The sequence below is a fragment of the Phyllobates terribilis genome, unplaced genomic scaffold (assembly GCF_046119375.1).
Source record: "Phyllobates terribilis strain yellow unplaced genomic scaffold, ASM4611937v1 Scaffold_13__5_contigs__length_258822181, whole genome shotgun sequence".
Lineage (NCBI taxonomy): Eukaryota > Metazoa > Chordata > Amphibia > Anura > Dendrobatidae > Phyllobates > Phyllobates terribilis.
In genome coordinates, this window is record NW_027362773.1 from 125114702 (window position 1) to 125138048 (window position 23347).

Here is a 23347-nt window from a genome sequence, read left to right on the forward strand (position 1 = left end):
ATAATGCTCCTTGTTGTATGGGCCCATATAATGCTCCATACAGAATACTGCTCCCCATATAATGCTCCATACAGAATACTGGCCCCCATATAATGCTCCATGCAGAATACTGGCTCCCATATAATTCTCCATACAGGATACTGGCCCCCATATAATGCTCCATGCAGAATACTGGCTCCCATATAATTCTCCATACAGGATATTGGCCCCCATATAATGCTCCATACAGAATACAGGCCCACATATAATGCTCCATACAGAATACTGGCCCCTATATAATGTTCCATACAGAATACTGGCCCCCATATAATGCTCCATACAGAATACTGGCCCCCATATAATGCTCCATACAGAATACTGGCCCACATATAATGCTCCATACAGGATACTGGCCCCCATATAATGCTCCATGCAGAATACTGGCCCCCATATAATGCTCTATGTTGTATGGGCCCCATATAATGTTCCATACAGAATACTGGCCCCCATATAATGCTCCATGCAGAATACTGACCCCCATATAATGCTCCATACAGAATACTGGCCCTCATATAATGCTCCATGCACATTACTGGCCCACATATAATGCCCCATGCAGAATACTGGCCCCCATATAATGCTCTATACAAAACAATTTACCCCATATAATGCTCTTTACAGAATAACGGACTCCATATAATGCTCCATGCTGCATGGGCCCATATAATGCTCCATTCAGTATACTGGCCCCCATATAATGTTCCATGCTGTATGGGGCCCATATAATGCTCCATGCAGAATACTGACCCCCATATAAATCTCCGTGCAGAACACTGGCCCCCATATAATGCTCCATGCTGTATGGGCCCCATATAATGCTCCACACAGAATACTGGCCCCCATATAATGCTCCATACAAAATACTGGCCCCCATATAATGTTACATGAAGAATATTGGCCCCCATTTAATGCTCCATTCAGTATACTGGCCCCCATATAATGCTCCATGCTGTATGGGCCTCATATAATGCTCCATGCAGAATACTGGCCCCCATATAATGCTCCATGCTGCATGAGCCCATATAATGCTCCATGCAGAATACTGGACCTCACATAATGTTCCATGCAGAATACTGGCCCTCATATTATGCTCTATGCTGTATGGGCCCATCTAATGCTCCATACAGAATTCTGGCCCCCATATAATGCTCCATGCAGAATACTGGCCCCCATATTATGCTACATGCAGAATACTGGCCCTCATATAGTGCCCCATACAGATTACTGGCCCCCATATAATGCTCCATACAGAATACTGGCCCCCATATAATGCTCCAAAAAGAATACTGGCCCCTATATAATGCTCCATAGAGAATACTGGCCCCCATATAAAGCTCCATGCAGAATACTGGCCCCGTTATAATGCTCCATGCAGATTACTGGCCCCCATATATTGCCCCATGCAGAATACTGGCCCCCATATAATGCTCCACACAGAATAATGCACCCCATATAATGCTCCATACAGAATAACGGACCCCATATAATGCTCCATGCTGTATGGGCCCATATAATGCTACATGCAGAATACTGGCCCCCATATAATGCTCCATTCAATATACTGGCCCCCATATAATGTTCCATGCTGTATGGGTCCCATATAATGCTACATGCAGAATACTGACCCCCATATAATGGTCCATGCGGAATACTGGCCCCCATATAATGCTCCATGCTGTATGGTCCCATATAATGCTCCATACAGAATATTGTCCCCCATATAATGCTTCATACAAAATACTGGCCCCCATATAATGCTACATGAAGAATATTGGCCCCCATATAATGCTCCATTCAGCATACTGGCCCCCATATAATGCTCCATGCTGTATGGGCCTCATATAATGCTCCATGCAGAATACTGGCCCCCATAGAATGATCCATGCAGTATGAGCCCATATAATGCTCCATGCAGAATGCTGGACCCCATATAATGCTCCATGCAGAATACAGGCCCCCATATTATGCTCCATGCTGTATGGGTCCATATAATGCTCCATACAGAATACTGGCCCCCATATAATGCTACATGAAGAATATTGGCCCCCATATAATGCTCCATTCAGTATACTGGCCCCCATATAATGCTCCATGCTGTATGAGCCCATATAATGCTCCATGCACAATACTGGCACCCATATAATGCTCCATGCAGAATACTGGCCCTCATATGATGCCCCATACAGATTACTGGCCCCCATATAATGCTCCATACAGAATACTGACCCCCATATAATGCTCCATAAAGAATACTGGTCCCTATATATAATGCTCCACACAGAATAATGCACCCCATATAATGCTCCTTACAGAATAACGGACCCCATATATTGCTCCATGCTGTATGGGCCCATATAATGCTACATGCAGAATACTGGCCCCCATATAATGCTCCATTCAGTATACTGGCCCCCATATAATGTTCTATGCTGTATGGGCCCCATATAATGCTCCATGCAGAATACTGACCCCTATATAATGCTCCATGCAGAATACTGGCCCCCATATAATGCTCCATGCTGTATGTGCCCATATAATGCTCCATGCAGAATACTGGCCCCGATATAATGCTCCATGCAGAATACTGGCCCCCATATAATGCTCCATGCTGTATGGGTTTCATATAATGCTTCACGCAGAATACTGGCCCCCATATAATGCCCCATACAGTTTACTAGTCCCTATATAATGTTCCATGCAGAATACTGGCCCCCATATAATGCTCCATACAGAATGCTGGCCCCCATATAATGCTCCATGCTGTATGGGCCCATATAATGCTCCATGCAGAATACTGGCCCCCATATAATGCTCCATGCTGTATGGGCCCATATAATGCTCCATGCAGAATACTGTCCCCCATATAATGCTCCATTCAGTATACTGGCCCCCATATAATGCTCCTTGTTGTATGGGCCCATATAATGCTCCATGCAGAATACTGCTCCCCATATAATGCTCCATACTGAATACTGGCCCCCATATAATGCTCCATGCAGAATACTGGCTCACATATAATTCTCCATACAGGATACTGGCCCCCATATAATGCTCCATGCAGAATACTAGCCCCCATATAATGCTCCATGCAGAATACTGACCCCCATATAATGCCCCATACAGGATACTGGCCCTCGTATAATGCTCCATACAGGATACTGGCCCCCATATAATGCTCCATACATAATACTGGCCCCCATATAATGCTCCATGCAGAATACTGGCCCCCATATAATGCTCTATGTTGTATGGGACCCATATAATGCTCCATACAGAATACTGGCCCCCATATAATGCTCCATGCAGAATACTGACCCCCATATAATGCTCCATACAGAATTCTGGCCCCCATATAATGCTCTATGCACATTACTTGCCCCCATATAATGCCCCATGCAGAATACTGGCCCCCATATAATGCTCCATACAAAATAATGCACCCCATATAATGCTCTTTACAGAATAACGGACTCCATATAATGCTCCATGCTGTATGGGCCCATATAATGCTACATGCAGAATACTGGCCCCCATATAATGCTCCATTCAGTATACTGGCCCCCATATAATGTTCCATGCTGTATGGGCCCCATATAATGCTGCATGCAGAATACTGACCGACATATAATGCTCCGTGCAGAATACTGGCCCCCATATAATGCTCCATTCAGTATACTGGCCCCCATATAATGTTCCTTGCTGTATGGGTCCCATATAATGCTCCAATCAGAATACTGACCCCCATATAATGGTCCATGCGGAATACTGGCCCCCATATAATGCTCCATGCTGTATGGGCCCCCTATAATGCTCCATACAGAATACTGGCCCCCATATAATGCTTCATACAAACTACTGGCCCCCATATAATGCTACATGAAGTATATTGGCCCCCATATAATGCTCCAGTCATTATACTGGCCCCCATATAATGCTACATGCTGTATGGGCCTCATATAATGCTCCATGCAGAATACTGGCCCCCATAGAATGCTCCATGCTGTATGAGCCCATATAATGCTCCATGCAGAATACTGGACCCCATATAATGCTCCATGCAGAATACAGGCCCCCATATTATGCTCCATGCTGTATGGGCCCATCTAATGCTCCATAAAGAATACTGGCCCCCATATAATGCTACATGAAGAATATTGGCCCCCATATAATGCTCCATTCAGTATACTGGCCCCCATATAATGCTCCATGCTGTATGATCCCATATAATGCTCCATGCACAATACTGGCACCCATATAATGCTCCATGCAGAATACTGGCCCTCATATGATGCCCCATACAGATTACTGGCCCCCATATAATGCTCCATAAAGAATACTGGCCCCTATATATAATGCTCCACACAGAATAATGCACCCCATATAATGCTCCTTACAGAATAACGGACCCCATATATTGCTCCATGATGTATGGGCCCATATAATGCTACATGCAGAATACTGGCCCCCATATAATGCTCCATTCAGTATACTGGCCCCCATATAATGTTCCATGCTGTATGGGCCCCATATAATGCTCCATGCAGAATACTGACCCCCATATAATGCTCCATGCAGAATACTGGCCCCCATATAATGCTCCATGTTGTATGTGCCCATATAATGCTCCATTCAGAATACTGGCCCCGATATAATGCTCCATGCAGAATACTGGCCCCCATATAATGCTCCATGCTGTATGGGCCCATATAATGCTCCATGCAGAATACTGGCCCCCATATAATGCTCCATGCTGTATGGGTTTCATATAATGCTTCACGCAGAATACTGGCCCCCATATAATGCCCCATACAGATTACTAGTCCCTATATAATGTTCCATGCAGAATACTGGCCCCCATATAATGCTCCATACAGAATACTGGCCCCCATATAATGCTCCATGCTGTATGGGCCCATATAATGCCCCATGCAGAATACTGGCCCCCATATAATGCTCCATGCTGTATGGGCCCATATAATGCTCCATGCAGAATACTGTCCCCAATATAATGCTCCATTCAGTATACTGGCCACCATATAATGCTCCTTGTTGTATGGGCCCATATAATGCTCCATGCAGAATACCGCTCCCCATATAATGCTCCATACTGAATACTGGCCCCCATATAATGCTCCATGCAGAATACTGGCTCCCATATAATTCTCCATACAGGATACTGGCCCCCATATAATGCTCCATGCAGAATACTAGCCCCCATATAATGCTCCATGCAGAATTCTGGCCCCCATATAATGCCCCATACAGGATACTGGCCCTCGTATAATGCTCCATACAGGATACTGGCCCCCATATAATGCTCCATACAGAATACTGGCCCCCATATAATGCTCCATACATAATACTGGCCCCCATATAATGCTCCATGCAGAATACTGGCCCCCATATAATGATCTATGTTGTATGGGCCCCATATAATGCTCCATACAGAATACTGGCCCCCATATAATGCTCCATGCAGAATACTGACCTCCATATAATGCTCCATACAGAATACTGGCCCCCATATAATGCTCCATGCACATTACTGGCCCCCACATAATGCCCCATGCAGAATACTGGCCGCCATATAATGCTCCATACAAAATAATGCACCCCATATAATGCTCTTTACAGAATAACGGACTCCATATAATGTTCCATGCTGTATGGGCCCATATAATGCTACATGCAGAATACTGGCCCCCATATAATGCTCCATTCAGTATACTAGCCCCCATATAATGTTCCATGCTGTATGGGCCCCATATAATGCTGCATGCAGAATACTGACCCCAATATAATGCTCCGTGCAGAATACTGGCCCCCATAAAACGCTCCATTCAGTATACTGGCCCCCATATAATGTTCCATGCTGTATGGGTCCCATATAATGCTCCAATCAGAATACTGACCCCCATATAATGGTCCATGCGGAATACTGGCCCCCATATAATGCTCCATGCTGTATGGGCCCCATATAATGCTCCATACAGAATACTGGCCCCCATATAATGCTTCATACAAAATACTGGCCCCCATATATTGCTACATGAAGAATATTGGCCCCCATATAATGCTCCATTCAGTATACTGGCCCCCACATAATGCTCCATGCTGTATGGGGCTCATATAATGCTCCATGCAGAATACTGGCCCCCATATAATGCTCCATGCTGTATGAGCCCATATAATGCTCCATGCAGAATACTGGACCCCATATAATACTCCATGCAGAATACTGGCCCCCAGATTATGCTCCATGCTGTATGGGCCCATCTAATGCTCCATACAGCATACTGGCCCCCATATAATGCTACATGAAGAATATTGGCCCCCATATAATGCTCCATTCAGTATACTGGCCACCATATAATGCTCCATGCTGTATGGGCCTCATATAATGCTCCATGCAGAATACTGGCCCCCATATAATGCTCCATGCTGTATGAGCCCATATAATGCTCCATGCACAATACTGGCCCCCATATAATGCTCCATGCAGAAAACTGGCCCTCATATGATGCCCCATACAGATTACTGGCCCCCATATAATGCTCGATACAGAATACTGGCCCCCATATAATGCTCCCTAAAGAATACTGGCCCCTATATAATGCTCCACACAGAATAATGCACCCCATATAATGCTCCTTAGAGAATAACGGACCCCATATATTGCTCCATGCTGTATGGGCCCATATAATGCTACATGCAGAATACTGGCCCCCATATAATGCTCCATTCAGTATACTGGCCCCCATATAATGTTCCATGCTGTATGGGCCCCATATAATGCTCCATGCAGAATACTAAACCCCATATAATGCTCCATGCAGAATACTGGCCCCCATATAATGCTCCATGCTGTATGGGCCCATACAATGCTCCATGCAGAATACTTGCCCCGATATAATGCTCCATGCAGAATACTGGCCCCCATATAATGCTCCATGCTGTATGGGCCCATATAATGCTCCATGCAGAATACTGGCCCCCATATAATGCTCCATGCTGTATGGGTTTCATATAATGCTCCACGCAGAATACTGGCCCCCATATAATGCCCCATACAGATTACTAGTCCCTATATAATGCTCCATGCAGAATACTGGCCCCCATATAATGCTCCATACAGAATACTGGCCCCCATATAATGCTCCATGCTGTATGGGCCCATATAATGCTCCATGCAGAATACTGGCCCCCATATACTGCTCCATACTGTATGGGCCCATATAATGCTCCATGCAGAATACTGTCCCCCATATAATGCTCCATTCAGTATACAGGCCCCCATATAATGCTCCTTGTTGTATGGGCCCATATAATGCTCCATTCAGAATACTGCTCCCCATATAATGCTCCATACAGAATACTTGCCCCCATATAATGCTCCATGCAGAATACTGGCTCCCATATAATTCTCCATACAGGATACTGGCCCCCATATAATGCTCCATGCAGAATACTGGCCCCCATATAATGCTCCATGCAGAATACTGGCCTCCATATAAAGCTCCATACAGGATACTGGCCCTCGTATAATGCTCCATACAGGATACTGGCCCCGATATAATGCTCCATACAGAATACTGGCCCCCATATAATGCTCCATACAGAATACTGGCCCCATATAATGCTCCATGCAGAATACTGGCCTCCATATAATGCTCTATGTTGTATGGGCCCCATATAATGCTCCATACAGAATACTGGCCCCCATATAATGCTCCATGCAGAATACTGACCCCCATATAATGCTCCATACAGAATACTGGCCCCCATATAATGCTCCATGCACATTACTGGCCCCCATATAATGCCCCATGCAGAAAACTGGCCCCCATATAATGCTCCATACAAAATAAAGCACCCCATATAATGCTCTTTACAGAATAACGGACTCCATATAATGCTCCATGCTGTATGGGCCCATATAATGCTACATGCAGAATACTGGCCCCCATATAATGCTCCATTCAGTATACTGGCCCCCTTATAATGTTACATGCTGTATGGGCCCCATATAATGCAGCATGCAGAATACTGACCCCCATATAATGCTCCGTGCAGAATACTGGCCCCCATATAATGCTCCATGCTGTATGGGCCCCATATAATGCTCCATAGAGAATACTGGCCCCCATATAATGCTCCATACAAAATACTGGCCCCCATATAATGCTACATGAAGAATATTGGCCCCCATATAATGCTCCATTCAGTATACTGGCCCCCATATAATGCTCCATGCTGTATGGGCCTCATAAAATGCTCCATGCAGAATACTGGCCCCCATATAATGCTCCTTGCTGTATGAGCCCATCTAATGCTCGATGCAGAATACTGGACCCCATATAATGCTCCATGCAGAATACTGGCCCCCATATTATGCTCCAAGCTGTATGGGCCCATCTAATGCTCCATACAGAATACTGGCCCCCATATAATGCTCCATGCAGAATACTGGCCCCCATATAATGCTCCATGCAGAATACTGGCCCTCATATAATGCCCCATACAGATTACTGGCCCCCATATAATGCTCCATACAGAATACTGGCCCCCATATAATGCTCCATAAAGAATACTGGCCCCTATATAATGCTTTATAGAGAATACTGGCCCCCATATAATGCTCCATGCAGAATACTGGCTCCCATATAATGCTCAATGCAGATTACTGGCCCCCATATATTGCCCCATGCAGAATACTGGACCCCATATAATGCTCCACACAGAATAATGCACCACATATAATGCTCCTTACAGAATAACGGACCCCATATAATGCTCCATGCTGTATGGGCCCATATAATGCTACATGCAGAATACTGGTCCCCATATATTGCTCCATGCAGAATACTGACCCCCATATAATGCTCCATGCAGAATACTGGCCCCCATATAATGCTCCATGCTCTATGGGCCCCATATAATGCTCCATACAGAAAACTGGCCCCCATGTAATTATCCATACAAAATACTGGCCCCAATATAATGCTACATGAAGAATATTGGCCCCCATATAATGCTCTATTCAGTATACTGGCCACCATATAATGTTCCATGCTGTATGGGCCTCATATAATGCTCCATGCAGAATACTGGCCCCCATATAATGCTCCATGCTGTATGAGCCCATATAATGCTCCATGCAGAATACTGGACCCCATATAATGCTCCATGCAGAATACTGGCCCCCATATTATGCTCCATGCTGTATGAGCCCATCCAATGCTCCATACAGAATACTGGCCCCCATATAATGCTCCATGTAGAATACTGGCCCCCATATAATGCTCCATGCAGAATACTGGCCCTCATATAATGCCCCATACAGATTACTGGCCCCCATATAATGCTCCATACAGAATACTGGCCCCCATATAATGCTCCATAAAGAATACTGGCCCCTATATAATGCTCCATAGAGAATACTGGCCCCCATATAATGCTCCATGCAGAATACTGGCCCCCATATAATGCTCCATGCAGATTACTGGCCCCTATATATTGCCCCATGCAGAATACTGGCCCCCATATAATGCTCCACACAGAATAATGCACCCCATATAATGCTCCTTACAGAATAACGGACCCCTTATAATGCTCCATGCTGTATGGGCCCATATAATGCTACATGCAGAATACTGGCCCCCATATAATGCTCCATTCAGTATACTGGCCCCCATATAATGCTCCATGCTGTATGGGCCTCATATAATTCTCCATGTAGAATACTGGCCCCCATATAATGCTTCATGCTGTATGGGCCCATATAATGCTCCATGCAGAATACTGGCCCCCATATAATGCTCCATGCAGAATACTGGCCCCCATATAATGCCCCATGCCGTATTGGCCCACATATAATGCTCCATGCTGTATGGGCCCATATAATGCTCCATGCAGAATACTGGCCCCCATATAATGCTCTATGCAGAATACTGGCCCCCATATAATGCTCCATGCCGTATTGGCCCACATATAATGCTCCATGCAGAATACTGGCCCCCATATAATGCTCCATGCAGAATACTGACCCCCATATAATGCTCCATGCAGAATACTGGCCCCCATATAATGCTCCATGCTGTATGGGCCCCATATAATGCTCCATACAGAATACTGGCCCCCATATAATGCTCCATACAAAATAATGCCCCCCATATAATGCTACATGCAGAATACAGGCCCCCATATAATGCTCCATTCAGTATACTGGCCCCCATATAATGCTCCATGCTGTATGGGCCTCATATAATTCTCCATGTAGAATACTGGCCCCCATATAATGCTTCATGCTGTATGGGCCCATATAATGCTCCATGCAGAATACTGGCCCCCATATAATGCTCCATGCTGTATGAGCCCATATAATGCTCCATGCAGAATACTGGACCCCATATAATGCTCCATGCAGAATACTGGCCCCCATATTATGCTCCATGCTGTATGAGCCCAACTAATGCTACATACAGAATACTGGCCCCCATATAATGCTCCATGTAGAATACTGGCCCCCATATAATGCTCCATGCAGAATACTGGCCCTCATATAATGCCCCATACAGATTACTGGCCCCCATATAATGCTCCATACAGAATACTGGCCCCCATATAATGCTCCATAAAGAATACTGGCCCCAATATAATGCTCCATAGAGAATACTGGCCCCCATATAATGCTCCATGCAGAATACTGGCCCCCATATAATGCTCCATGCAGATTACTGGCCCCTATATATTGCCCCATGCAGAATACTGGTCCCCATATAATGCTCCACACAGAATAATGCACCCCATATAATGCTCCTTACAGAATAACGGACCCCTTATAATACTCCATGCTGTATGGGCCCATATAATGCTACATGCAGAATACTGGCCCCCATATAATGCTCCATTCAGTATACTGGCCCCCATATAATGTTCCATGCTGACTGTCCCCCATATAATGCTCCATGCAGAATACTGGCCCCCATATAATGCTCCATGCTGTATGGGCCCCATATAATGCTCCATACAGAATACTGGCCCCCATATAATGCTCCATACAAAATAATGGCCCCCATATAATGCTACATGCAGAATACTGGCCCCCATATAATGCTCCATTCAGTATACTGGCCCCCATATAATGCTCCATGCTGTATGGGCCTCATATAATTCTCCATGTAGAATACTGGCCCCCATATAATGCTTCATGCTGTATGGGCCCATATAATGCTCCATGCAGAATACTGGCCCCCATATAATGCTCCATGCAGAATACTGGCCCCCATATAATGCTCCATGCCGTATTGGCCCACATATAATGCTCCATGCTGTATGGGCCCATATAATGCTCCATGCAAAATACTGGCCCCCATATAATGCTCCATGCAGAATACTGGCCCCCATATAATGCTCCATGCAGAACACTGACCCCCATATAATGCTCCATGCAGAATACTGGCCCCCATATAATGCTCCATGCTGTATGGGCCCCATATAATGCTCCATACAGAATACTGGCCCCCATATAATGCTCCATACAAAATAATGCCCCCCATATAATGCTACATGCAGAATACTGGCCCCCATATAATGCTCCATTCAGTATACTGGCCCCCATATAATGCTCCATGCTGTATGGGCCTCATATAATTCTCCATGTAGAATACTGGCCCCCATATAATGCTTCATGCTGTATGGGCCCATATAATGCTCCATGCAGAATACTGGCCCCCATATAATGCTCCATGCAGAATACTGGCCCCCATATAATGCTCCATGCCGTATTGGCCCATATAATGCTCCATGCAGAATACTGGCCCCCATATAATGCTCCATGCAGAATACTGGCCCCCATATAATGCTCCATGCCGTATGGGCCCATATAATGCTCCATGCAGAATACTGGCCCCCATATAATGCTCCATGCAGAATACTGGCCCCCATATAATGCTCCATGCAGAATACTGGCCCTCATATAATGCCCCATACAGATTACTGGCCCCCATATAATGCTCCATACAGAATACTGGCCCCCATATAATGCTCCATACAGAATACTGGCCCCTATATAATGCTCCATAGAGAATACTGGCCCCCATATAATGCTCCATGCAGAATACTGACCCCCGTATAATGCTCCATGCAGAATACTGGCCCCCATATAATACCCCATACAGATTACTGGCCCCCATATAATGCTCCATACAGAATACTGGCCCCCATATAATGCTCCATACTGAATACTGGCCCCCATATAATGCTCCATACAGAATACTGGCCCCCATATAATGCTCCATACAGAATACTGGCCCCTATATAATGCTCCATAGAGAATACTGGCCCCCATATAATGCTCCATACAGAATACTGGCCCCTATATAATGCTCCATAGAGTGTAGTGGCCCCCATATAATGCTCCATGCAGAATACTGGCCCCCATATAATGCTCCATACAGATTACTGTCCCCCATATAATGCTCCATACAGAATACTGGCCCCCATATAATGCTCCATACAGAATACTGGCCCCCATATAATGCTCCATAGAGAATACTGTCCCCCATATAATGCTCCATGCAGAATACTGGCCCCCATATAATGCTCCATGCAGAATACTGGCCCCCATATAATGCTCCATGCAGAATACTGGCCCCCGTGTAATGCTCCATGCAGAATACTGGCCCCCATATAATGCTCCATGCTGTATGGGTCTCATATAGTGCTCCACGCAGAATACTGGCCCCCATATAATGCCCCATACAGATTACTAGCCCCTATATAATGCTCCATGCAGAACACTGGCCCCCATATAATGCTCCATTCAGTATACAGGCCTCCATATAACGCTCCATGCAGAATAATGGCCCCTCTATAATGCTCCATTTAGTATATTGGCCCCCATATAAGGCTCCATGCTGTATGGGCCTTATATAATGCTCCATGCAGAATACTGGCCCCTATATAATGCTCCATAGAGAATACTGGCCCCCATATAATGCTCCATACAGAATACTGGCCCCTATATAATGCTCCATAGAGTGTAGTGGCCCCCATATAATGCTCCATGCAGAATATTGGCCCCCATATAATGCTCCATACAGATTACTGGCCCCCATATATTGCTCCATACAGAATTCTGGCCCCCATATAATGCTCCATACAGAATACTGGCCCCCATATAATGCTCCATACAGAATACTGGCCCCTATATAATGCTCCATAGAGAATACTGTCCCCCATATAATGCTCCATGCAGAATACTGGCCCCCATATAATGCTCCATACAGAATACTGGCCCCCATATAATGCTCCATGCAGAATACTGGCCCCCATATAATGCTCCATGCAGAATAGTGGCCCCCGTGTAATGCTCCATGCAGAATACTGGCCCCCATATAATGCTCCATGCTGTATGGGTCTCATATAGTGCTCCACGCAGAATACTGGCCCCCATATAATGCCCCATACAGATTACTAGCCCCTATATAATGCTCCATGAAGAACACTGGCCCCCATATAATGCTCCATTCAGTATACAGGCCTCCATATAACGCTCCATGCAGAATAATGGCCCCTATATAATGCTCCATTTAGTATATTGGCCCCCATATAAGGCTCCATGCTGTATGGGCCTTATATAATGCTCCATGCAGAATACTGGCCCCCATATAATGCTCCATGCAGAATACTGCCCCCTATATAATGCTCCATGCAGAATACTGGCCCCTACATAATGCTCCATGCTGTATGGGCACCATATAATGCTCCATGCAGAATACTGGCCCTCATATAATGCTCCATGCAGAATACTGGCCCCCATATAATGCTCCATTCAGTGTACTGGCCCCCATTTAATGCTCCATTCAATATACTGGCCCCCATATGATGCTCCATGCCGCATGGGCCCCATATATTACTCCCTACATAATGGGCCTTATATAATGGTCCATGCTTCCAAACATAAAAAATCAAAAACTCACCTCTCCTTGCTGTTGCTGATCAGCTCCAGACTCCTCAGTGTCGCCGTCTTCTCGCTGTCTGCGCTGTGACAGCCCAGCAGAGGGCGCGCTGGAAAGACGTCATCGCACACTCTGGCCTGAGAGGTCACAGTCAAGAGACGCGGAAGAGACAGGACCTGCGAAGGAACAGGAGAGGTAAGTATTGTGCCGGGGCCCTGAGCAAGCGCAGGGGGCTCACTCGCGGGCACTGGGCCCGGACTCCCCCGCTCACAGGCCCCATAGTGCGCCGGTGTCCCAGAAGGCGAGTGGGCCCCCCGCCTGCTCAGGGGCCCAGCGATTGCCCGGGTGCTGATGCCAGTCCTGGATACATAATAATGAAGACATCAGACTGTATGGGCTCCTAGGTATTTATTAGTGAAGACATCAGAATGATGCTACCACTCAGCCTACCCCCTCCCCATTTTAATAATAGGTATCGCCTAGAGAATGTAGTCACTTCATATGTAATGGTGGGTTCTGTGCATACTTTTACTAGGGATGGCGAACAGCAGCATCTTGCCCTATTTATATAACATCGCCATCTAGTGGCTGAAATGAGGTAACAGCGCCATCTGGTGGCAGTACTCCGCATTTACACACTCTTATGACGTAACACGAGTAGCCGCCACTTGTTTACTGAGGCTGCGCGGTAACACCCGGAGCCCGGAGCTCTGCAGGTCGTCTTCTCCCAAGTAAATATCCTCCTCTCCTTGTGTGGTGACAGCAGAGTGGCTGCTCAGCAGTGAAGCATTCTGGGACTACGAGGGGGCTGCCGGCAACTCGGAAGTAAACAAACTAGTGTATTGTATGCTGGGAGATTTCCATGTGCCCTGGTGCAGTGTGGGTATATAATGTGCTGGGGGCACAGTGTGCTCAGTGCACGGGTTGCATCTTATTCTGCAGAGCTCCTGACAATAAAGAGGTCAGTGCCTATAAATAATGGTGCTGCCCCCAGTGCTGGGAGGACCTCGCTACCTCAGGGTTTGGGGCCACAGTGTCAGGGTCTGCTCTTTGCAGGGGCCACGTGTTGTCACACTAGCAGTGATACAATACACTAGGGGAGTATAAAATATATTGCAAATCTTTATTAAAGGAATTGTTCACCTTCTGGGACAATTACTTTTATTTTTTTTACTTAAACACGTGCATTTGGGGGCTAAAAATAACTTGCAATTTGGTTTCCATTACGTTTTCTCTTTATTAGACCTCTGTCTGGCACTGGCTTCAAAATGAGTTAACTGAGAATTACTCAGTGAGCCCATTCTGATTGCATGACAGTTTGAACCTTTTCCTGAGCGCCTCTCTGCTGATTTATGACCACAGATCACATCATAATTGAATTAAGAGCCAACAGGTGCAAATATTTACTGAAATCCAATGGCAAAAAATAGTTTTTAGCCCCAAATACAAGCAGTAAAGTAAAAAATAATAATAATTGTCTGCCCAAAGGTGAACAACTCCCTTTAATTTTTTTTTGTAGGCAAAATGTTCATCTAGTGTGTATGAGAGCCTGCCCACCCTACTAGCCAGATGACGCCTGAGGGTTAGAAGGATCGGACATGTTGAATGTCGTCACATGATCCTTTTGTTTTTAGAAATCATGTGTCTGGCAACGTTGTACCCCCCCTCCCCCTCTGAAAATGCATGATTGCTCCACAAGCAGTAAAGAGAGCCCTAGACTTAGGCCAGGACCTCACTATCAGTATTCAGTCAGTATTTTTTCTCAGGAGTGGGAGACAAAACCAGGTGAGGAACAATCAGAGAAAAGTTATAATAGAAACAAGTCACCAATTCTGCATTTATCACCCACTCCTGGTTTTGTCTCCCACTCCTGAGAAATAATACTGACCAAATACTGATAGTGGAGCCGTGGCCTTAAAGAAGTTGTGCACTACTTTATATCCCCACCCCCCCCAATGTATTCCCCCAGGGCCCCTAAGACTTTTTGTAAATACCTTATGCTGCAGATGCTGCCTGTGAGCGGCGCTATCGGTGGCCGCTCACAGACATCACATGACCCTGTGCCGACGTCACGACAAGTGAGGCGTGACTCAGCGCTGGGGTCCCCGAGGTGGCTGCTGGGTTGTGGGCTGGGTTACCCCCCGCGTCACATCGGGCATCCACCACACACTTTCCCAATGAATGGGGGGAGGCAGAGAGCATGCCGTGGATGCTGGGTGTGACACCCACAGCCTGGCATCCACCTGGAACCAGGAAGACAAAGACCCCCGGCTGCTGCCAGCACTTGTCGTGACATCAGCGGATGTCAGAGCCGGCTGCAGCCGGGGGTCATGTGATGCCAGTGATAGGCCGCTCACAGGCATTATCTGCAACGGAAGGTATTTACAAAAAGGCTTAGGGGCCCCGGGGGGGGGGGGGGGGGGTAATTTAAAGTAGTGGACAACCCCTTTAAGCTGGCCCTCATGTGATATATAAGATCATTCAGCCCACAGCTTTCTCTTACAGACTTCCCCATACACAAGAACTTTTAGCTGAGTGTTCCTGTGTTCTCTATGGGGAAAGAGGAGTAATCTCTGGCAGAATTTGACAGCATATTGTTAACTCACAGAACAAAAGGATCATCCCAATAAATTCCAATTGTCCGATCCTTATATCCCCAACATAGTCTGTCTGTAAGGGTCCCCCGTACACATTAGATATTCGGATGACTGTCGGGAGCCCTCCGTACACATTAGATATACGGATGACAGTTGGGAGCCCTCCTGTACACATTAGATATTCGGATGACAGGAGCCCCCCGTACACATTAGATATTCGGATGACAGTCCGGAGCCCCCTGTACACATTAGATATACGGATGACAGTCAGGAGCCCCCCGTACACATTAGATATAAGAATGACAGTCTGGAGCCCCCCCCCCCCGTACACATTAGATATACGGATGACAGTCCGGAGCCCCCCCCGTACACATTAGATATTCGGATGACAGTCGGGAGCCCCCCGTACACATTAGATATATGGATGACAGTCGGGAGCCCCCCCGTACACATTAGATATATGGATGACAGTCGGGAGCCCCCCCCCCGTACACATTAGATTTATGGATGACAGTCGGGAGCCCCCCTCGTACACATTAGATATTCGGATGACAGTCAGGAGCCCCCCGTACACATTAGATATAAGAATGACAGTCTGGACCCCCCCCGTACACATTAGATATACGGATGACAGTCCGGAGCCCCCCCCCGTACACATTAGATATTCGGATGACAGTCGGGAGCCCCCCGTACACATTAGATATATGGATGACAGTCGGGAGCCCCCCCGTACACATTAGATATATGGATGACAGTCGGGAGCCCCCCCCCCGTACACATTAGATTTATGGATGACAGTCGGGAGCCCCCCCCGTACACATTAGATATTCGGATGACAGTCGGGAGCCCCCCGTACACATTAGATATTTAGATGACAGTCGGGAGCCCCCCCGTACACATTAGATATACATATGACGGATGAGAGTCGGGTCTCCCCGTACACATTAGATATACGGATGGCAGTCGGGAGCCCCCCCGTACACATTAGTTATTTGGATGACAGTCGGGAGCCCCCCCTACACATTAGATACTTGGATGACAGTCGGGAGCCCCCCCCGTACACATTAGATATACATATGACGGATGAGAGTCGGGTCTCCCCGTACATATTAGATATTCGGATGGAAGTCGGGAGTCCCCCGTACACATTATATATATATATATATATATATATATATATATATATATATATATATATATATATATACAGATGACCGTCAGGACCCCCCCGTACACATTATATATACACAGATGACCGTCAGGACCCCCCCGTACACATATATATATATATGGATGACAGTCAGGAGCCCCCTGTATACATTATATATATGGATGACAGCCGAGAGCCCCCGTACACATTATTTTTTTGGTTTCTTTTTAGACTACAGTAAACTGCGTTGAAACATCATGGACGCCTCCGCTCCTCCAGTTGGCATTTGCCTTGATATGTGCCCAGAAAGAGAGAGGCGAGAACGAGAACGCCAAGGACGTCTGCATCAGTATGAAATACAGCGACCTCAGCGGGCATGTAAAGGTCCGAGAGGAAGAGGTCTTCCTATTGCTGATCCCAAAAAGACTGTGAAGGAGTATAGCCGCCCTGCAGCCGGGAAAGAACTGTCCTGTCCTAAGGACCTGCGACCCCCTACAACCTTAGCCACATCTGTTCAGTATCTCTTGGTGGATGTTTGCTCAAGTGTCAACTTTAAGGATTTGTCGTCTTTGGCCAAGGCTTACTCTTTTGTGTTTGATCGTCTGCGTGCTGTGAGACAGGACCTAATAGTGCAGAGAATTAGGGGGTCCGGAGGGGCTCTTGTGCTAGAAGGAAGCCTTGGGTTTTTGCTTTGTGCCCCCTACTTGGTGAGGGACCTGCCACTAGCAGACTATGATGAAGTGCTTCACTCCACACAGGTTCGGGAAAGCCTTGCAGAACTCATCGAATGTTACAAAGGTGGTGGAGAATTTCCCAGACAAGCTGAATTCCGGTCTCTTCTCCTTCTTTATGATTTAGGTAAGGGTTTTTTTATTTCTGACTTCAGATTTTGTGGTAAAGGAAAGATACTCCAAGATTACAGGTAGGTAGTACAAGGATGGCCAAGTAGTAAATTACTACTCAGCAGTGAAAAGTTGATTGCTGGGCTACCATGTACCTTTGTTCCCTGTCTGAATGGAGCCACAATGTGTCTGCTCAACCACTGTTCCATTCATTGTCTATGGTACTGCTGAAGATCACAGAGTACAGAGCTCAGCTTTCTCCGACAGTCCCACGGAGAATGAATAGAACGGCAGTCCAGCAGGTACACTGCTGCTCAATGTAGATAGGGGACAAAGGGGCCCTATTCTCTTGATCGGCGGGTGTCTCTGTAGTCAGCTATTTCAGGCAATCCCATAGAGAATGAATGGAGTGGCGATCGAGCATGCACGCTGCCACTCAAAGGGGTGGAAAAAAAGTGCCCTGTGTCTTGCAATTGTTGGGTGTCTCACCCCCATCAATCACTAGAAACTGCGAAATACAGCTTAAATTTAGTTGCTTGTACAAAAAGTCATATAGCAAAACAAGTCTAAAGTTACCTTTTAGTACATAAAAGATCCCAGTCACATTCTCTATACCCAGCGAGACGTCAGAGCACTCATCTGACAGATTTTCTACTGAACCGGATGGAGTAGCTTGCAATATATGAGAATGCTGAAGGGTTTTTAATAAAACCTAATTAGAATAAATATTTTTGGCCAGAAATATATGCATATCTGTAAAAAAAATGTCCAAAAAGATATCCATAGCCTATAATGCTTCTTTTTTGGAAACTTGAGAGTAATGTAAAATATACCCACTAAGGAATAATTCTTGTCTTTTTTATATAGGTTTTTGCTATGTAATCTGACAGCAGCATAATATAGAGGCACAGACCCTGATTCTGGAGATGTATCACTTAGTTTACCTGGTGCAGCAGTTGTGATAAAATCACATTTTTCTCTGCTGCAGATCTAGCAGAGCTCTGAATGCTGAGCTGTGTATAACCCCGCCCACACCACTGATTGGCTGCTTTCTGTGTGCATTGTATAGTGTCAGAAAGCTGGCAATCAGTGCTGGGGACGGGGTTAGACCAGGAAGCTCGAGACACCTAGTCCTGTAATGATAATCTCCTGTTGATAAAACACTGATTGTTATTGAAACAGCAAAACAAAGCCCAGTAAGTGACACATCGCTGAAATCAGGGTCTGTGCTCCTACATCATACTGCTCTCGGATTACATATTAAAATCCTGCTGACATCCCTTTACTTCGTTTGAGCTCAAAACTCTTTGAATATATACTAAGGGTATGTGCACACAGGGTCTTTTTCAGGCAGATTCTGCCTGGAGTGTGGGAGAAGAAGAGGTGCAAAACCTAAAAAATGGGCGTAATTTACAGCAATGGAGAAGTTACACCGCTGTGCACATGTTCATGCTTTTGTTACTACTTTTAACCTCTTCGGAAAGCGTGAAGCAGTTGAAAGAAGTAGCGTGTTCAGTCTTTATTACAGAAAAAAAAGACACTGGCAAAACCGCCAACAGAGCTGCTTCAGGAAAAAGACCGCCAGCTTTTTCCTGAAGCGGTTTCGCCTAGGAAAACTTCCTCTTTGGCTTCACTCCTGGTATTATTTAGAAACAAAAAATTCCGATAGTGATCTGGGTAGCCATAAGGACTTGACAGCTTGAAGTTTTGATGTCTTCAGATGGCATTTTAATACTTTCTCCTCCCCTTTATTCCCTTGCAGGTAATATGGATACTATACACAGAGCTTTGCAACTCCCTTGTGAGGTGCGGCAGTCTCCACACGTCCGATTAGCCATTGATATCAACAAAGCCCACTTAGAAAATAACTGGGTACGGCTTTTTCGCTTGGTGAGACAACTGAACTGCCTCCAGGCTTGTGCTTTTTACCGCCACTTGCCTAGTTCCCGCCATAAAGCACTTTGCACCCTGATACATGGATACAGCAGTCGGAACTGTCGCTTCCCAGTTGATCTTCTTACTAGGTTGATCGCTCTGGACAGCCCTTCATTATCAACTGAGATGTGCAACAAGCGAGGACAGACGGTGACGGCTGGAGACCAGCCTTCAGTCGTGTTCCTGAAAAGCGCGCTCAAGGATGTAAAGCCTGAGAGTCCAGGCGGAGAGATCAACCTGGTGGAGCAAAAGAAAGGCAAAGCAACTTGGGCAGAAGTGATGATTGGACAGGAACGTGTCATCAAAGATGTGGTCAAATGTCATCAGACGTTTTAGACTTTTTTTTATTGTTTAGAATTCTAATATTAAATCCGAATAAAAATAAAATCAGTCAAAGTTTGATAATACAACTACAAATGTCACCATGCCAAACCTTGTTAGCTGCCAATTATCACTGTTGTCATTGTTATTTCTGCCACAGTTTGAGCAAGTATTATTTCTATGCGTCTGGTTCCATAGAATAAGTTTTAGGGCTCATTCATGCCTCTGTTTTTTGCCTATGAGTGCTAATTGTATTTTTCAGGGATAGAACTTGTACCTTTTAATAGCGAATGGGGCCATTCACACGTCCGTGATCGGTCCGCACAAAATCGTGGAGACGTGTCGGATCAAAATCGGCAATGTCCATGGGTCCATGAGAAAAAACGGATGTTCTCCAACTGCAGTCCGATTTTAACGAACTGTTAGGAGAAGGTGGAGAAACTTTTTTAGATATTTTATAATTTTTTTTTTTAATTATTTTTACAGAATGAATTGTCTTGTAATTCTGCGTTAAGTCATGAAATTAAGTGGTTATATTATGTGTAATAAGTGCACCGCCCATATTTTGCATAGATAAACAATTACAGTGCAGGAATATGCCTGCAGTGCCAATTCGGCTTCTAAACAATGGCACGCAACTACCTGCTACTGATTGGGAGTCAGTCTGATAGGCTCCTGTGTGCAGTACAGCAACCAATGCTGCAGAATCACAATACATTCTATAGTGCCTGCTGCAGTATTGCACACAGGAGCCTATCAGACAGAGCCGGACACTGACTCCCAACGCACAGTTATGAGTTGCCCTTGCGGGTGAAGGAGAAGGAGAATCGGCACTGCGGGTGACTTATAAAAACGATGGTTGTGCAAGCTTAAGCAGTATAATTATTTATCACTATAATTGTAGATAGATTCTAAAGGGTAAGCAAACTTTTAAACTTTTTTTTATGTTTTACCAGCCAGTTTAGTTGTGTTGAACTTGGACAGGGTCCTGAGATGCCCACCCATTGGGCAAGGGGCAGAAGCTAGCGGCTTATCCTAGAGCAAGTCCAGAGCAGCGCAACGATAAGTTGTGCATTTCTGTTGCTTCATTTGAACAATTGGTGAGGGTATCAGGATCCGGACCCCACACTTTTAAACAAGGGCAATAACGTATGTAAAATTCATTTAAAGGGGCTGTCACAAGAATAAAGTATGTTTAAATTCATAGATTTTGGAAACATAAATTCCACTATAAGAAGTGTTAAAAAAAATATTCCTGTACTGAGATCTTATAAATGTTACCCTGGTATGTACTGTGTAATAGTTGTGTCTGACTGTGCAGAGCTTCTCCAATTCATGGTCGACATATACCACATCTCCTGACCAGGAAGGGAAGAATTTGTCACTTATGATAAGAGAGTATACAGACGAAAGAGCAGAAGCTGACAGCTGCTGCTTTCAGATGTAACACATTTTACTGCTTGTTTTATCACAGGAGCGAGTGTTTCTGTCATTTCACCAGCCCTTAGAGCTCATTATAAATCAGGTTAGTGACATATAAGCTCAGTGACATGATTTATGATGAGCTCTGAAGAATGGAGACATGGCAAAATCACTTACTCCTGTGACAAAACAGGCAGTGAAATGTGTTACCTCAGAAAGCAGCAGCTGTGAGTCTCTGCTGTTAAGTCTGTATGCTCATTTATCATCAGTGACTTTTGCTTCTTCCCCTGGCCAGAAGATATGGTATGTGCCGATCATAAACTGGAGCCGCTCCGCATGGTGGGCAGCACTGTGGCTCAGTGGTTAGTGATGTTGCTTTGCAGCGCTGGGGTCCAATATAAAAATCCCTAGTTCATTAATCCACCATTTCAAAACACTTTTCATATTACTCATTTTTTTCCTGTTGATCACTGGTTTATTAGTTCAGCTCGCTCTTCTCTCCAGATTTTGTGCACATTTACGTCGTTATAGTTTTTTGTTTTGACATAATAGAAGTGCCTGCTGGGAGTTAAACTTTTTTTGATCTGACTGATCAGGAAGGAGGTATGATTCTCCTGTGTTTCATGGAACCTTGCACTCACATGTACAGTTTTTTGTGAACTCCTTGTTAATACAGTTTGTCTTTTTCTAAATTTGCGTGCAGCAATCTTTTTTTTTTATTTAAGTTTTACCACTTATTTGCCGTTTTCAGCCCTTGATCAGTTTGTACTTATATATTGTGGCCAGATTACATTTTTCCAATGTAGTTTCCTATGCTCATTATGTTACTATGGAAGAGACTGAATAACGTGTATTGTCACATACTGCTCCATCTGCAGCAATCTTATGGAAAGGCATATTGTCTGGATGGGCCCGAAGAATCAGTCACTTTACTAATCAAGAAAACCAGTTAATTGTATATTAGTGGGATACTTTATGCTACTTTCAAAACCAAGTCTTAAAGATGATGTCTCAGACCAAACTTAGATGAATCTCAGACCAAACTTTAATGAAACTCAAGCCAAACTTTGATGAATCTCA

The 23347-nt window shown here is 45.2% G+C and overlaps 1 protein-coding gene across 3 annotated transcripts; it reads left to right on the top strand.

The window, feature by feature from the left end:
* Positions 1-14655: 14655 nt before the first annotated feature.
* On the top strand, positions 14656-22424 carry SAC3D1 (SAC3 domain containing 1). Of its 3 annotated transcripts, none has more exons than XM_073659536.1 (3): positions 14656-14731; positions 17979-18605; positions 20352-22424. In XM_073659536.1, the coding sequence occupies exons 2-3, from the start codon at positions 18005-18007 to the stop codon at positions 20858-20860; spliced, it is 1110 nt and encodes a 369-aa protein (XP_073515637.1). In that variant the 5' UTR covers positions 14656-14731; positions 17979-18004; the 3' UTR covers positions 20861-22424. The 3 variants fall into 3 exon arrangements, with proteins under 3 accessions (XP_073515637.1, XP_073515635.1, XP_073515636.1); XM_073659534.1 differs by having other exon boundaries at positions 14673-14825; XM_073659535.1 differs by lacking the exon at positions 14656-14731 and adding an exon at positions 14826-14961.
* The last annotated feature ends 923 nt before the right edge of the window (positions 22425-23347 follow it).